The 17385-nt window shown below is 35.1% G+C and overlaps 1 protein-coding gene across 1 annotated transcript in view; it reads left to right on the forward strand.

Annotated features, from left to right (window-relative positions):
- The window catches only part of LOC149563954 (peroxisomal nicotinamide adenine dinucleotide carrier-like), a 61269-nt gene that overhangs the window by 22521 nt on the left and 21363 nt on the right, over positions 1-17385 (forward strand). Inside the window, exons 4-6 of the mRNA XM_089827058.1 lie at positions 4100-4230; positions 4498-4552; positions 5166-5342. Of these exons, the coding sequence (XP_089683184.1) occupies positions 4100-4230; positions 4498-4552; positions 5166-5342 (363 nt within the window). The remainder of the gene's footprint in view (positions 1-4099; positions 4231-4497; positions 4553-5165; positions 5343-17385) is intronic.

The raw sequence follows: 17385 nt of genomic DNA on the forward strand, positions 1-17385 counted from the left end.
TTTCGATCTTTCAAGCGAAGAAATCAAAGATAGATGCATTAAATGCATAGTGGCTGTGCATAGGGATCATTTATTACACCCCACTCCTTAAATGAGCATACATAGTGGGCATTTATTACCCACTACAGTAGTGGATTCCTTATGGCATTAATGTAGATTCCTTTCCATTGCCCTAACCCTAATTAGGGCTGATGTGGCATGATCTTGGCCATTGGTTATTGTGATCATCCGGGCCACCCGTTGTAATCGAGGACCTATATAAAGGCCTCATTTCTCATTTGTAAAGGGAGGATTTTATGAGATTGTTGCTATGAGCTGCTGAGATAATAAAGTTTTCATTGGAGTTTGGTGAATACTTGACGTGTCTTAGTGCTTGCTTGTTCTCCTAAATTTCTTCAATTAGATTAAGTTTAGCATAGTCAATGTGTGGTGATTACAATGGAGAATATGATGGTGTATTGATGAATTCCTTTGGTTCATACTTTTGACGTTTTAGTGATTCTAATTCGTTGTGTAAAGTTAGCCTGAACCCCTTTCATGCATATGCTCAACTTCTATCATTCGTATACATTGTTCTTTGGAATTCAGTAAATTGAGGAATTTGTCCACTAGAGTACTATTTGTTGTTATCATTACCCTTAGGATTAGAATAGAATTCCTAAACCCCATCTTATTTAATTTTTGCATATTTTGTGAAAATTCCAAAAGCACTTCATTGCAAAACCTTAAGATAGCTCCCACATCTAGTATGGCTTGAAATGAATATGAATAAACACGTAAGGCCCCTTGTGATCATCAGCAAATCACATCAACCACCGATCTTATCCACAGTCAAGACCTGGCATTAAAGGAACCTTGAAGTCATTCTATGATCTTCTAGCAATCTTAGCATACACAAGACTTTATTCAAGAGAGGATAAGATATTTCGGTATTTTGTTCTACTGTTCGGTGAGTCATAAAACACACATCAACAAGAACTATAATAAATTTGAGCACAATTTTGTTTATCACATACGTAGTGTTCTTTTTCATTAAAGATGTGGTCATGGTCACATTAATTGTTATTAGTTGGCCAAACTTGGTAGAGCTCACATGGTTCACGGGCTCCCCACTATATATAAAAATCATGATTTATATGCTAGGTATTTGGCTGGAAAGAAAAAGAGGAAGTTTCCTACTGTGGTGTGCAAAGGGGCTTTTGGATCTCATTTATGCAGGTTTTGATGAGCCTTCTAGGAAATCTCTCATTGTTAATGGTTCAAACTTCAAGGTACCTTTTGCTATTGGTGGATGTTTTTTCTAGAAAAATGTAGATTTACTTGTTAAATAAGTTTGATTGCTATGGTGTGTTCTTCAAATTCAAGGCATTGGTGAAAAAATTCACAAGATCTTAGATCAAAACTTTGTGATCTGATACTGGAGGGCATTTGCTTGTACTCAATTTTTAAAAAAAGTGAAAAATGGCATACATCTCAAATCTGTAGCACCATACACTACACAACAAAATGTAGTGGTTGAAAGGTGTAAGATGACTAACATGGAAATGGCACCTCTTGTATGCACCTTCTAGTGTTCACCTCTTGTGTTCACATGAGGAATGCACCTCTTGTATGCACCTTCTAGTGTTCAGGAGAAGTTTGAACATAGTTGTTTATATCCTAAATAGATGGCTATGTAAAGCCTTGTAGAAAATCGCACAGGAGGAATCTTTGACCAGTAACAAACTTAACTTCATTTTGAGTTTTTGGTTGAGCCTCATATAGTTTAGTTTCTAGATAGAAAAGACAAGCTAGATTCCAAAAATATCAGCTACTTCTTTGTTGGTTATAATGAACAATTTATAGCATCTAAGCTTAGCGATATTTCTACTAATAAGGTCATTGTTAGTCTGAATGTTGATGTAAAAGAGACAGCTGTATTTTTTAAATGTAAGTAGAAGTCAGTAAAAAACTTGAATTTAGTATTATGGTACCCTTGAAGGACAATCCGTCCTGTTCATCATGTCAGTCTATAAGTGAACATTTGGTTTGCTTCTTCACTTCTTGTAGATTAGAGATGCAACAATAAAGGTGCTATTAGTCCAACTTAGGATCCAGTTGAGTACTTATGTCAGCAGCATTTACTTGAGACACATCAAAGACCTGACTGGTAGGATTCCACTATGGAAGATGTACACGTGGATGGACTTCCCCAATCAAATGAATGTCCTTAGAGGACAGGAAAAATAATCACTGGTTCAACAACTGAGCATATTCATTTCTCTATTTTCTTAACTTTTTAAGGTTTCTAAACCACAAAAGTTTTTAAAGGCATAAGGGAGACTAGAGTGAAAGTTGCTATCAAGGTTAATTATAATGTGATTTGTCTCCAAGTAAAAAGCTTATTGGATGCGAATGGATCTAATAAAGTAAAATGTGAAGTTGATGGTTCATTAGATAGGTACAAGGTACATCTTGTTGCTAATGTATATTCACGACAAAAAGGTATAGACTTTGAAGAGACTTTTGATCCTACTGATGGGCCAGTTTTGATTGCTTCTCTCTATTGTTGCACAATTTGGTTGGAATGTGTATCAAAGAGATGCCAAAATTGCTTTCTTGAATAGTAACTTGGAAGTCAGTCTATATTTTATGTTGCTTGAAGATTATTAGTTTCCTTGATATGGATATTTGGTTTATAGGCTAACGAAGTCCTTTTAAGGGCTTAAGCAGGGAGCTTGATATCTTTAATATCAAGGACCATATAGAATTTTCTTGCATTCAAAAGGAGTCTTTCTAATCCAGTTCTTAATGTCAAAAGTGATAGTAATAATATTGTAATTTTAATTGAATCTATGGTCCTATGGATGATCTTTTCATCAGAGGTAGCATAGAGATTGTAGTATAGCAAGAAAAATCAAATTTGTGTGTAGCTTTTTAAGTGTTAGATGCAGGCCTCTTACACTAGGAAGTGGGTTCTGGCAATCTAATAATAATATCTTCATGATTGAAATTTGAATATAGCACAAGTGTTTCAGAGTGTCTGAATGGCAAATTGGAGCTCAGCTTCTACACCAGTGGAGGTTGGGCTGATGTTGTCAACCTCTGATGATTCATCTCCAGTTGATGAATCACACCACAAACAGTTGGTGGGCAGCATGATATATCTAACCACTATATTGGATCTTTGCCTTGTTATTAGCTATTTCTCTCAGTTTTTGTCAAAATTGAAGCTTTCTCATGAGATAGCTGCAATATGGGTGTTGTGGTGTGTTACAGGTACTCTTTGACTTTGTCATGCTTTATTGGAGGATCAAAGATTTTGGTTTAATTGTGTATGCAGACTCTGATTATGCAGGATAGGTGGATAACCAGTGGTCTACAATGAGCTACATCCAATTCTTGGGTTCAGAAATGAGTTCTTGGCAAAATAAGTGTCAACAAACAATATCTGAAAAGAAAGCAGCTGTTAATGCTAGTCGCAAAGTAGCTTGGTTATGCAGAATGCTGACAGATTTTAGATCCTCACAATACTACTCTTTATTGTGATAGTCCAGGAGTATTTAAGATGCTGGTCAATCTTGATTATCATGTTTTAACTAAACACATCAAGGTTTATCATCACTATTTTTTACCTCTGGTGAATTGTGAAGACACTTATCTTCATTGTGGTTTTTCTCAACTGCAGCCTGCTGATTCATTGACTAAACCACTTCATGTGGTTACTTTATCAAAATTTAGGACAAGTTTGGTGTTGTTTCAGATTTAGTCATTAAGAGGTGGCATTAGTATATGTGTATATAGTATAGTACTAGAATAACTGTTTATGTAATAAGTGTGACAAGGTGTAGGTCATCAAAGAAGGTTGTGGTAGTTGTAGATCTTGCAGCTCTCAAGAGCTTGTTGTGCTCTCCTTTTATATGGTGGTTGTACCATTTAACATGGTAAAATGTAATTGTGCCTGTCTAAATCTATATATTGTTGCTTCTCTTTGTGAAGTAAGTCATTCCTAGCAAATTTCTCATATCTCATTTTTCTATGCATATGCTTGCAATAATCACTAATATTATTAGTTTTAAAAATAACAGTGCAGGATCTGACAAAACTCTTCTTGATGTAGGGTGTTTACTACTATTTCTATCAGATCTTTAGAACAAGAGCAGAGGCTACTGCATTCCGACATCAGAAGAGAGGCACAGGTGATGGCTCTGTTGGCATGCTTTCTTCACTTCTCTCTGCAGCGTTGGCTGGGTATGTATTTCAATGTTACCTGTGGGTAATTAAAAACATTTATTTGGAAATCGCACAATCAATTCTTCTTTTGCTAAATTGTCTTTTTGCTTGTCAGTTTCAAATGATACAAACACATAATAGATGTGAATGGTTTGGAGTTGTATAATATTGGATTTTGTACAGCAACTATAGACCAGTATTTTAGGATCAGAGCTCTTACGAAATGCATTGTTGTCTCACTACAGTGGTCTTTTGGTGCTAACTTTTGTCATGCATTGTGGGCAGGTGCTTGAATGTATTACTGACAAATCCTATATGGGTTGTGGTCACACGCATGCAGGTATTTCTAGGATCACAAAATGTGTTTAAACTATTAAATAAAACATCCCAAAATTTATCGCCAGCTGATCAGTCTTGATAAATTTGCAGACTAACTAGAAATTACTATTTATTTGCAGTTTAGATTGTTCCTTTCTCTCTGGCTACTTCCTTTGCATTCGAAAAAGCTACCTTTATAAGAACTGTGGTCTATAATGACATACTATTGTAACATATGTTGCAAATTTTAGTTTTCATTGAATGTTTTTGATTGATTTTGATGTCTTATGTTTGGTTTAGTTTGAGACTGTATCTGATTAAATTCACATTCCATAAAATTTAGTAGTTTATCAAGGCTTCTGGACTTCTGTGTCTATCATCCTATCACAGATTCAAGGAATTACATTATATATTTTCCAGAATATTTTTCAGCTCAATTTTGTATCTTAAATTCTAAAGATTATGATGTCTATCTTGACAATAACATTGTTGATATGGAAGTTGTTGTAAGCTGTTTTCAGCTTTTAAGGAAGGATTCCCTTGGAAAATGATTTAGTCTAGAGACTTATTTATCTACCATACAATTCAATGAATTCCTTACATTATATCTGACTTGGCCTGATCTCTTCATACAGACACAGGTGCAAGCACAAAAGAAGATGCTGGAGGCGAAGGGATCTCCAAAGGAAAGAGATTCCTGTGATATAAAAACTTTGCTGGTTGATTCTGCTACTGAAAATAAGCCAACTATTCCTGTAAAATTAAGAGAGCATGGTTCCAAAGGAACCCAGCCTTATAAAACCAATCATGCGGTGTGTGCACAGTTCTTTCCTTGTATCATTCTTCTTAGTTCTAGTTTGTTAATTTTATTGTTATGTAGGTTTTCTGCTGCTTTGAAAAGAATATCCTGTTGTTTTCTCACAAGTCTTCTCTGTTTGCAATATAAATCTTATACCTTAAAAGTTTTTTTATTACTTTTCTTGTATCCTTTTCAAAGTTGGACTAGAACATGTCCCTTTTATATGTAGAAACAGGATGAATATATCTTAAACAATGAAAATATGTTGAACTTTATGCATCCAAGTTCATTAAAAATGATAGATTATAATAAAAAATGGAAATAAGTACAAAGAGAAATGCAAACCATAACACAAGACATATAAGAAAATATTGTGGGGAAAAAACCCACACCTAGAGAGATCCAAACTTATATTAATCTTTCAAAATCATTACATGAATACAACTTCTCCCTTTGAATTCTTGTAGCACTCGATAACTACTATAACCTTGCAAAGCAATTTTTCCAACATTTTAGTCCAAGCTTCAATTTATAAGAATTACAAAGTGAAACCATGGGATGGGATTGGAAACAACTTACAATCCCAAATGAGGTATGGCTCTCAACTTTGTTGGACTAAAAACCCAATAACCTCCTTGATCTAAGATCCCCTTGGCTATTATTAGTTTCAAAATAAATGTTTAACCATAAATATGGACCACCCAACCTTGGGCATCCGTTGCATTAGGTACTCCAGGACAAGTATCCAACACAGTGAATAAGGCTGTTCTAGGTTCTATGTTAACATCTTTCTTGCATGCGTTTACATGTTCATAATAATTCATCATTTATAACCTATGTTATCCCAAGTTTCTGGGATGGGGGAACAGGAAAATGGGTTTCTGGGACTTTTTTTTACTGAAGCAAGGGAGGGCTATATATAGAGAGAGACAGGGGAAATCTGAAATTTCAAATATATTCATGAATTATAAAGTAACATTCATCATAGCAACATAATAGCATTTATAAATCTAAAAACAATGATCATTCATTAAATTATCATAGAACATAGCATCAAATGAATCAAGTTTAATCACCATAGAATGAGAACATAGGATAGCATCAAATGCGAGTTCAAATATGAATTTCATACATTCGTAGATATAATTCATTGAAACAATGAAAAGTATCATACCATAAATCAAAATGTGCAAATGTTTCAAGTTACAACAAAATGAAAAGTTAAAAGACTTTAAAGCTAAGTTACCTATTCAGATGCGGATTCTGGAAGTGGATACGGGATGCGGGGAATTTTTTTTTTGGATGCAGATGTGGGAGGAATCGTTTATATATATATAATTATATATATAACACATGCAAAGAAATGCAAGAAATATACAAAAACAAATCATTTGATAGTATGACTATGATACTTCACCCTTTATCAAAATTGAAGATATGTCAAAATTCATATGATAGATCAATATGTGTTTGTAAAACATTAGAGTTTAGTCGTAGACAATAAGTTCCAATAGGTCATGTTCAAGATTCGAACAAAATAAAAACTTAGTTCATGATTGAAGATTCAATCAACTAATATACATCAGAGTCTGAATCATAAGGATTTGCAAGAAAATCCACATTTTCATCATCAGCTCCAACTGCTGAAAGATCATTAGAGCACATGCAAAAAAAAATAATTTCAGTTTGGCCATTTTAAATTAGTTTTCTAGGTGCTGGGCCCGTGGATTCCTCTGAATGCCCTGTGGATTCTGGCCCGAAGCCAGTCACAGGCCTCCGGATACGTCTGGAAGCCAGATATTGGCTCATGGACACATTGCTTCCGGCCAGAATCCACAGGGAATCCGGACGCATCCGGAATCCGAATGTATCTGCCTCTGAATCCACCTGATCTGGGCACGAATTGATTTCTTAGCTTTAAAGTATCATTTCAAAATTCTCAGAATTAAAGTATTATATGATGTCAGAATTCTCAAAGTCTCAAACTTCAAAGTCAAAATGAAAACAAAGATAGTATGTTGCTGCTCCCAATATTTGGTCTGAGTACATTCTGAATCTGCTAGTTTTCACCAAAAACTTCTAGAATTCATCGATAACTCTGTTCACATCTTAACAGCAGCAAGAGCAAATGATTATTCATTTGGGCATAACTGTGTACACTCAGGCTAATCTATACGCAACTGGCAGAATACACAGTTTGATATTTTTAATCATATGCATAAGATTTGGTATTACTAATAACATATTTAAACATCTAGGGTTGCCTTGAGGTGTGGAGCCCGCACAAGATTAAAATTTTTTGCAAACATTTTACAAAATAAATTTACTCTTTCCCTCCTGCTTCCAGAAACAGCCATCATTCCCTGGGACAAATTGGGAATGGCTTGACCCTCCCTAGTCCCGGGTATGGTCAAAGGTTTCTGAAGCTTCCGTTGACCATCCTAGAGTTGCCGGTAGGGTTGCTGAAAGTTTTTCTTCATTAGGGGCGGCTTGGAAATGTTTCAGGGCATTCGTCCATCCCTGAAACCGTTTCCATTTCCATTCCCGAAACAGGTGCATTTAGGGTGGAAATGTGCTTCCGGATAACCTTGTTTATAACCCTGGTTATCCTTTCTTCAACTCCATTTTGTTTGGACTATATATAGTTGTTTTCTGTCTAACAATCTTTGAATGTTTGCAATAATTTTAAAATCTCTGGGAAAAAATCACTGCCATTATTCATTCTTTAAATATTTATTTTCCTCTGTCAATTTATGATTAAGTGTTCTAAAATTTTTGAACATAGAAAGTACGACAGACTTATGCTTTAGAAAGTAAATAGTGCTAGAGTTAAGTGAAACTATTTTTTGTTTGCCATTCGTACAGTGTTCATAGAAATCAGAATCAATAGCATAACCAAACAACCAATCAACTATCTTCTTAGCTATATGAGGGTTTTGAGACTCTCCTCATCTATTTGACCTATCGCGTGGTGACACAGTTGCCATGAGTACAGAGTTAGTAGTTACATTCATAATAAAAAGTAGATATTTCTAGCCTACATAGGGTGCCACAGTGCTCCTGAGCAACACCTAATTCCCTCTGTCAATTTCCCTTTGAGTCTTTATTCCCCCCCACCCGTCAATTTCTAAGTAGGTGTTTTAAACTTTTTAAACATAGAAAATACAGAAGACTCTTGCTTTAGAAAGTAAATACTGCTAGATTTAAATGAAACTGTATGTTGTTTTCCATCTACCCAATGTTTGTAGAAATGGAAATCAACAAAGTATCCAAACAAACCATGAACTATTTCTTAGCTCTATGATGGTTTTGAGAATCTTCTCATCTATTTGACCTATCGTGTGGTGTCACAATTTACATGACCAAGAGTTATTACTAATTAGTTACATTAATAGAGTTAATAAAAAGTAGATATTTTTAGCCTACATAAGGTGCCATACCAAGCTCTCCCAACCAGCATCAAATTCCCTCTGCAAGCCTGCAACCAGTATTCCAAAAGTAACATGTGCCCATTAATCATTGATTCTAGATACAAGAATTAAATTAATAAATTACTAGCTAACATAGGTGTATCATGTATGCAATACATCCTTGAGGGTTATCAAAAATCCATTGCTGAAAACAAATTTAAGACCTTCTTGGCTCATTATCTTCCATCTGTTGTCCCCAAGAAAAAAACTTTCTGATTATATAAGCTGTATATGTTGGAAAGTACTTTTAGTGAGGAGTCATGTGTTAGGATGCACTTGAAAGTTGAATCTATCAACTAAGAGTTATCAAAATTCATATTAGAGGAAATAATAAAAGCATTGGTGCCTTCATCATTAAAGGAGTTATCATTAGCTCATGTCCCTTTATGAGATGCTCTTGTTTATAACAATTCCAACTCCTCAATCTGTCCATACCAGGTTCTTATAACTTCCCTTGAATTTATCATCTAAAAGTCAACAAAAGTCATATTAGTAGAAATAATAAAAGTATTTGTAGCTTCTTACATTATTTTTTTGAGATGCTCTTGTTCACTACAGTTCCAACAACTCAGCCTGCTCTTTCCAGGCCTCGTAGACCTTTCCTTACCTCTCTCTCTTTAGATCTTCCCTTACATATGATGCATGCTAGATCCTTTCGAAATCTTTCTTCTCATTTAAGTTTGGATCATATGTAAAGAACCACTGACTTCAAGGATCAGATCATCCCCAAGCAGTGAACATAACAATAAAATGCGCATAATTAATTGTAACTGACTCACAATTAGATCAACAAGGGCATTTAACTTTGAATCATATGTGAAGAACCATTGATTGCAAGGATGATGTAAGGGACACCCTGATATGCCCAAAACATATGTTCTTTTACGATATATGAGGGTTACTCCTCCCAAGATTTGTGCATAGCATAACAAATAAAATTGCATAGAAATTGCAAGAACAGGAATAATTGATTTTCTATTACTTCAATACACAGAAAAGCAAATATTCAGAAATTACAAAAATGTTTAGCCTCATGTGCTTCACCAATCCTGCAAGCAAAACTACAACTTAACTCTCAAATGAAGGAGAATTCTTCCCAACTTCAAATTCTCACTCCACTTGGAATGATCCGCACTAGTCTATATAATCGACTCAACTTTGGATCAGCTCTCCACAATCCTCTCGACTTTGGATGTTTAATCAACTAGCCTAAGCCTCCCTTTTATATAATTCTTGTGTCTCTTGGAAATCCTTTTCCCCTTCGTGAGGATTAACATGTGGCTATCGAGTAAAACAACACATAGCCAATAGATGACCTTTCAACTTCTCCAAGAGGGCCTCATTTTTGGCCTGTAGTCACTTTTAGATTCTCAACAAGTTTTTCTTCAAAAACAACAATTGTTTTTCATTTATAAGATATAAACAACCCTTTTTATGGTCATTTCTTTGCTCCCACAAAGGTTATCTGCCTTTTTTGGCATTCTCAAATGATCATCGACCATTTTTATTTCAGATGTTGCTCATCTTTAGTTGGCTAGGGTTTCATTCAAGACTATTTTCTTGACGTCTTCAAAATCTGATTCCAGATTCTTAGTGGATTTTTTGAGGTCTCAACTAGGTCGTTTTCAGATTTTTTTGGGTGCCTCATTTTCTGTGCCTTAGAGTTTTGTGCAAGCCATAAAATTATTTTGATTGTAGATTCTTTCTAGGTTTTTTGAGAGCTCTTTTAGTTCTTCATCGATTTTTTGGGTCAGCCATTTTTTTCAAAATCTGTGCCAGTCGTACTTCATTTTTTTGAAATTTGTACCTACATCCATAGTTTTAAAAACCGGTGAAATATCGCTAATCTCGCAATATTTCGTAGAGCAAATGATTGGGTGATTATATTGCATTAGAAACTGCAACAAAAAATTAAAAAAAAAACACGACATTTATTTTGGAATATATCATAGTAAAAGTCAAAATCACAGGAGATATTGTTGAAAAGTTTGGGCGGGATATTTTAGGTTTCCACTAAATATTATATTATACTTGTAAGTTTCCAGACTCTCTTTGTTTTGCTCGCGACCTAATCAATCATTCCTCTACAATTTTTTGGACTACATGAGACTATTATTCGTTTGGACTTTGAACTCTCATTTATTTGCGCATGATAGTGGTAGTCTATTAGAGGTATTTGACTTTCATTTGTCTGACTTTGGGCTCACTTCTGACAACCCCCCTAGTAGAGGCATTTGACAACATTTAAGAAGCATTCGACGACACTGGTTCTGCATTGATTTGGACTATTTTTTGGTATAAAACTATTTTATTATATATATATATATATAATTTAACAATCACCATTTAAACGTTTGCAATAATATTATTTATTAATTTAGTAATTTACAATTTTACCTTAGTTCAAATTTATTATAATACTAAAGTACCAATACTATTTTATTTTCTTTTTGTTTTAACTCTTATAAGTTATAATAGTATTCACTGAATTTTACTATATTTTAACATATTTGTAATTAATATATTTTAATAGATCTATAGTATATATTATATATTAATAGATTTATAACAATATTTTAATAAATTTATAAAATATTAAATTTGATTTATTGTAAATTTAGACGCTTTCTAATTATAATTACTTGTTTTTTTTGCTTTGCCCATTTCTTTACAGGATGGCTGGTGGCAGAGTGAAGGACCCTTTATGGAAACATGGGATCCCAGGAGAAAGCAAAGGAGATATCCAATGTATCCATTGCCTTAAATGAATGACTCTAGGTATAAGCCGATTGAAATATCCTCTCGCGAAGATTCCATCCAATGATATTACACTATGTGACATTTGTCCAAAAGAGGCTACAAGGGAGGCTTTGACGAGCCCTAAAAAATATGCACAAAGTAAGGCAACATAAAAGAGAACGTTTGAGGCCATGGCAGCCCCAATGTGGACTTTTAATTCTACAAGATCACAAACAGGTGGAGAGGCTTATTCTTCTATGGGCCTTAGATATGAGGATCGAGAAGTGTGGATGGATCTTTATCAGACTTTTGGGTTCCACGTAACACTCTTGGTGCTCAACCTGGCTTGCTAGGCACTGCATGGAACAAAGAGATGCATGAGAAAACAAAGGTGGCAATTACAAGATTTTGGATCCGCAATGATATTCCCTTCAATCCTTTATGTAGTCCGTATTGAGATCAAGTGGTAAGTTCGATTTCTTTGTTTGATAAGGGGATTAAACCCCCAACTCCTTATGAGGTGAGTGAGCCGTTGTTAGATGGTGAAGTAAGAAACATTCATCAACTTGTGGAAGAGAAAAGAAAAGTTTGGGAACAAAAAGGTTACACTATTATATCTGATGGGTGGATAGATGGTAGGAATAGGATGCTCATCAACTTTATAGTTGCTTCAGGGGGACAATAGTATTTCTAAAATCAATTGATGCCTTTGATTAAGTAAAAAATGCAAAAAATTTGTGCAACGTGTTGGATGAGGTGGTAATAGAAGTGGGAGTGGCTAATGTAATCTAGATTGTGACTGATAATGCAGTTGCGTATGTGGCAGCCAATAGACTTTTGATGGAGAGACATTCCACATTACATTGGAGCCCTTGTGCTGCCTATTGTCTTGACTTGCTTCTTGAGGATCTAGTGAAATTGAGCTGGGTGGAGATGGTGGTTGAAGATGGAAGGAATATTGCGAAGTACATCTACAATCATACATGGGTCTTGCGTCTTATGAGAGAGCATAGTAGTGGTAAGGATCTTGTACAAGTAGGGGTCACACGCTTTGCTATTAATTTTCTAAACTTGCAAAGTATATCTAAGACATTGTTAGACCCGAGGCACATGTTTTTAGATAAGAAATGGTTAAAGTCCTTTTGCCAAGAAGTCTAAAGCAAAGAAAATTGTGAGGATTGTGTTTGATGCTAGCTTCGAAAAGCTAATGGAGGAGATCCTCAAAGTAAGTTTTGAAGTATTCATTGATGATTTAGTATTTAATTTTGAAATTTTTTCATTGACTGATTTTTGTATAATTTTTAATGTCTAGGTGTTAGAAGCCTTGGTGAAGGTTCTACGAATTGTGGATGGGGATAAAACCCCTCGGGGTTCTATATGAGGCCATGTATAGGGCCAAAGAGGCCATTCAACACTTACATAGGTCAAATGAGCCCAAATATAGACCCATATGGAACATCATTCTAAAAGAAATATGAACTGAATTATTTTTAAATTCAAGGAATGACTTAGTAAAGGAATCACTAAAACTAGGAAACGATCACATGGAAACAAAGAGTTTCAAAGGAGTTCATAAGTTTCTTATGTGGCATTCTCTGGTACGTGGCAAAATACTTTTCATTGCGAGGTGGATCTGACAACTCCACCAACATATTTATGCAGCTGCCTACTAATTAAACCCCGAGTTCTATTTCTCCAACATTTTTAGAGCAGATGCAGAGGTTCAAATTGCCTTAGAAACATGTATTCAAAGATTGGTTGCTGATTTGTACCTTCGAGACCTCATACTTGATGAGTTGCAGAGCTATAAGAGGGAAGAGGGGCCATTGTTTTCTTCTCCTGATTGCAAACGTAGGAGATACACCTTGCAACCAAGTAAAAAAGAACATGTGTTTAGTTTTGTCATACCATTTGTTTTGCTCATAAGTTTATTGGAAGTTTTACCATGCCATAAATGGTTTCTTTAATCCTCGCAAATCTCTAGTGGGAAGATTATGGTGCCACAACGCCTAATCTTCAAAATCTTGCCATCCGAATTCTATTGCAACCTTGTAGTGCTTCCAGTTGCAAGAGAAACTGGAGTACTTTTCAGAACATACACACAAAGAAACATAATAGGTTGACTCAAAAGTGCTTGAATGACTGTGTTTATGTGAAGTACAACCTTCGCTTGCACGAGAATCAGGTGGAAGGGCAAGCTTCACATGCAACACTTGACTTGGATGACATTGATCCATATTCAGCAGATTGGTTTGTTCCTCCTCATGGTGAGGATGCAAACGAGGATGTGGGCGATCTTTTATTGACAGATGAGCAACTAGCTGAGTTTGAGATGGAGGTAGATGACTGGGATGCAGATATGGCAGCACGTGAGGAGGAACATGAGTTTGGTCATCCATTAGAGGCTTTTGGCAAGCCTGAGGCACCTATTCAAGCACCTGTTGAGGATGTTGCCACAACAACTACTTCAACACCAGCCACCCAACAGCATTGATCTCTTTTGAGCTTTACTCGTAGACGCAATTTATGATTGCTAGTTTTAGCTTTCACTGATACTAAAACTTGAACTTAAGTATTCAAAAGTTGTAGTTTCATGGAGTTTGACTTCTATATGTTTAGAACTTATTTTTATTCAGATGTTGTGCTAGTTTTTTGATATAGGATTCCATCTCTGTGTTAATCACCAAAGTTTTAGTTGCTATGAATTACTGTTTAACTCAAAATTTTGATCAATATATGATGGATATCTCAAATCATTATATGTTTTACAAATTTGGTGTGTATGTATATGTTTTTAAGAATATTTTAAGAAATTGTATATTTTCAAATGTTCGACAAAAGTGTTGATTTATTGCTGATTTGGTCGTTGAGTCTTGTCGATTCCGCGATTTTCAATTTTTTTGAGTTGATTGAGATATTGCTGAAATTGAATTTTTAAACTATGCTTGCATATGCCTCTGTGTTTTCTATGTTAGGATTTATGTTTTAGATTTTTCACTATTGCCTCTTTGTTTTTTTTGTTTTGTGTGCATTGAGAAATGTGCAAGATGGGCATTATTAACCAACTTAATGTTGGAAGGTAATTAACGATTTAGCAGAAAAAATTGTAACACTTGTAAGTAGTGTATGTTGACAATCCTTGAGTATTGTTGTCTTGGTAATCTTGTTTTGGGAACAAAGACTTGTCCTACCATGGCTAGATCATAGTATGACACATTTGATGACTGAAATCAAGAAATTGTCATGCTTCTCAACCTATCTGCCATTTATAATCCTTTGCCTCAGATTACTTGTTGCAAGTTAGCGTCAGACATTTGGAAGCATCTAAAGGAGTTGCATGACACTTCCAAAACGAGCCAAGCATTCTTCTTAAAGAGCGAATTGTTCTCTGTGATGATGGATGAACCCATGTCCTTATAGGAGAATCTCACGAAGACTAAAGACACCTATGATTGTCTCAGAGCTATTGGTCGGAAAATAGAGGAAGAAGATATGGTAGTCGTCATCCCAAAGAGTCTACTTGAATCTTATGAGCGCTTTATAGAGACTCTAAACATTGCTTCCATTAATATTGATCTGAAATTTCCAAAGTTGTGCTCTAAACTTCTACAATAGGATCGTTGGAAACAACAATTCAGTAGCTATGCCACTTCGTCCTCCTTAGAGCAAGCCTTTGTAGCTAAATCCTTTCACAATGATAAGGGCAAATCTTAGTCATCTTAGTCGTCTTAGAAGAAGGGCTCTAGTTAGTCTTAGGATGGCTTGAAGAAAAAGGTTTAGTGTAATTATTGTCATAAATATGGCCATCTGATCAATGATTGTCGACGATCGTTTGGCTTTCGAGAAGCGAGAGCAGGGAGGGTCTCAGCCTAAAGCCAATGTTGTTGAGCGCATAGAGTAGAAAGAGTCCTTTTACAACTTCATGGCTAAAAGACTTAGAGACCATGTGAAATCTCTTGCCTAGTATATAGATTCTGGTACTTTTTGACATTTCACTCACAGTGGTGATTGATTTACATGATTTTCTTCCTATATTGATTTATATTTGGAGGAGGTGAAGAGTCTATCGTTGTTGGTGAGGGCTTGGTGGGAGGAATCTCATATTCCTCAATGTATACTACGTTCTCGGCATGGAATCAAACCTACTCTCAATGAGTCAGATTATATGACATTCTCCTCAACTTGATGTGGTATTTAGTGCACGCTTGTTCAATTGTTGATAATGTGACATGCACTATTGTAGTTGTTAGCATTGAGGATCATGGATTATTCAAACTCTCTTGAGCATGCCTTTGCAACAAAATCATCTTCTCTTAGTAGTCTCTGGGATCAACGATATGGTCACCTAAACATTCACTATCTTGCTCAGCTTGTTCGAGAAGATTTAGTAGATGGCCTACCTGAAATTCAAACTCAGAATCAAAGAGTTTGTGAAGCTTGTCAGGCTGGAAAGCAACATAGGACACCATTCAAGGATGGTGACTCATGACAAGCCTCTAAGGTACTACAGTTGGTCCACACTGGTATTTGTGGTCTAATGAATACTCCTTCTGTTATTGGGTGCAACTATTTCTTACTTTTTTGATGATTTCAATCGTAAAATGTTGGTGTTCTTTCTTAGACATAAATCATATATCTTTACTATATTTAAAAAATTTAAGGTCTTAGTAGAAAAAGAGTCTGGTTGTTCAACTACATCTCTTAGGTCTCATATTGGGGGGTCTTCTGGTTTTGGGTTTTATGATTTTCCCCAAAAAACCATGACGAGCTTTTTCATTTTTTGTGTGATTTTGTTATATGGAAATTGTATTTATTTTCTAGATTTATATGTCAATGGGTTTTGTTTGATTTTTCTACAATAATCATGATTTTTGAAAAAAGGGTTTTGCTTATTTTTTCCAAAAAGAATCTTTTGGCTTTTTTGTCATAGGTTTGATTTTTTTAGAAAACAAATGTGACTTTTTTCCATTTTTCCTCAAAATGATAGTTTTTGATAACTTTTTCACAAATTTTCAGTCTTCAACAAAATGTTTCGACATTTGTTAATAAAATTTCGTTTCTTGTAGAGTGTTTTGGGTTGTACCTTGGGTTTCAAGGGCGAATGTTGTTTCTGCAAAGGAATTGGAGCTTACTAGTGTTTGTGGATTTTGCAACTTTTGATGATTTTTCGCAAGATCATTGTTTTTTAGAGTTGTGAAATTTTTTGAAGCCGATTTTAGTGTCTGGATAGAGAGAGGGGTACTTGTGGTATGCAACATCATGTTGGAAGGATTATAGTAAACTTGGTCATATCCAAATTTTTTGCAAAACTAGGTAGGGTCTCAGCTATAAACTCATGTTGCAAAGTGTTTTGATGAGAAGGTGCGGCCTATTAGGATTATAGAGGTTGTTTGCGGTTGGATATCCTCTTGATAGATAATCATAAAGTGCGTTTGATGATCAAGGGATATAAACAACAATTTGGTAGAGATTATGATGAGACATATGCACTTGTTGGAAGGATAAAAATTGTGCGTGCTATCATAGCAATTGCAGCCTAGCACAAGTGGAAGTTACTTCAAATGGACGTAAGTCATTGATGCCAACATATATATGTTTGTGTTCATGATAGACATGGATTTTGTACCTTGTAGAGATTGGATTGGTCAGCAAAGATGGGATATAATAGGTCAAGCTATGCAAGATTAGAATCATGTTCAGGAATGTGTTCAAATACTATATCTGTGTGCATGTATATTTTGATTTAGTATTGCATATGTTATAGATCATTTTCTGAAGACTGGTAGTAGGATAGTGTGCAGGAAATAGGTTGCAAATATTTTAGCTATATCTTATGAGCAAGATGGA

The sequence above is a fragment of the Cupressus sempervirens genome, chromosome 4 (assembly GCF_028749045.1).
Source record: "Cupressus sempervirens isolate cs-2001-9-10 chromosome 4, ASM2874904v1, whole genome shotgun sequence".
Classification (NCBI taxonomy): Eukaryota; Viridiplantae; Streptophyta; class Pinopsida; order Cupressales; family Cupressaceae; genus Cupressus; species Cupressus sempervirens.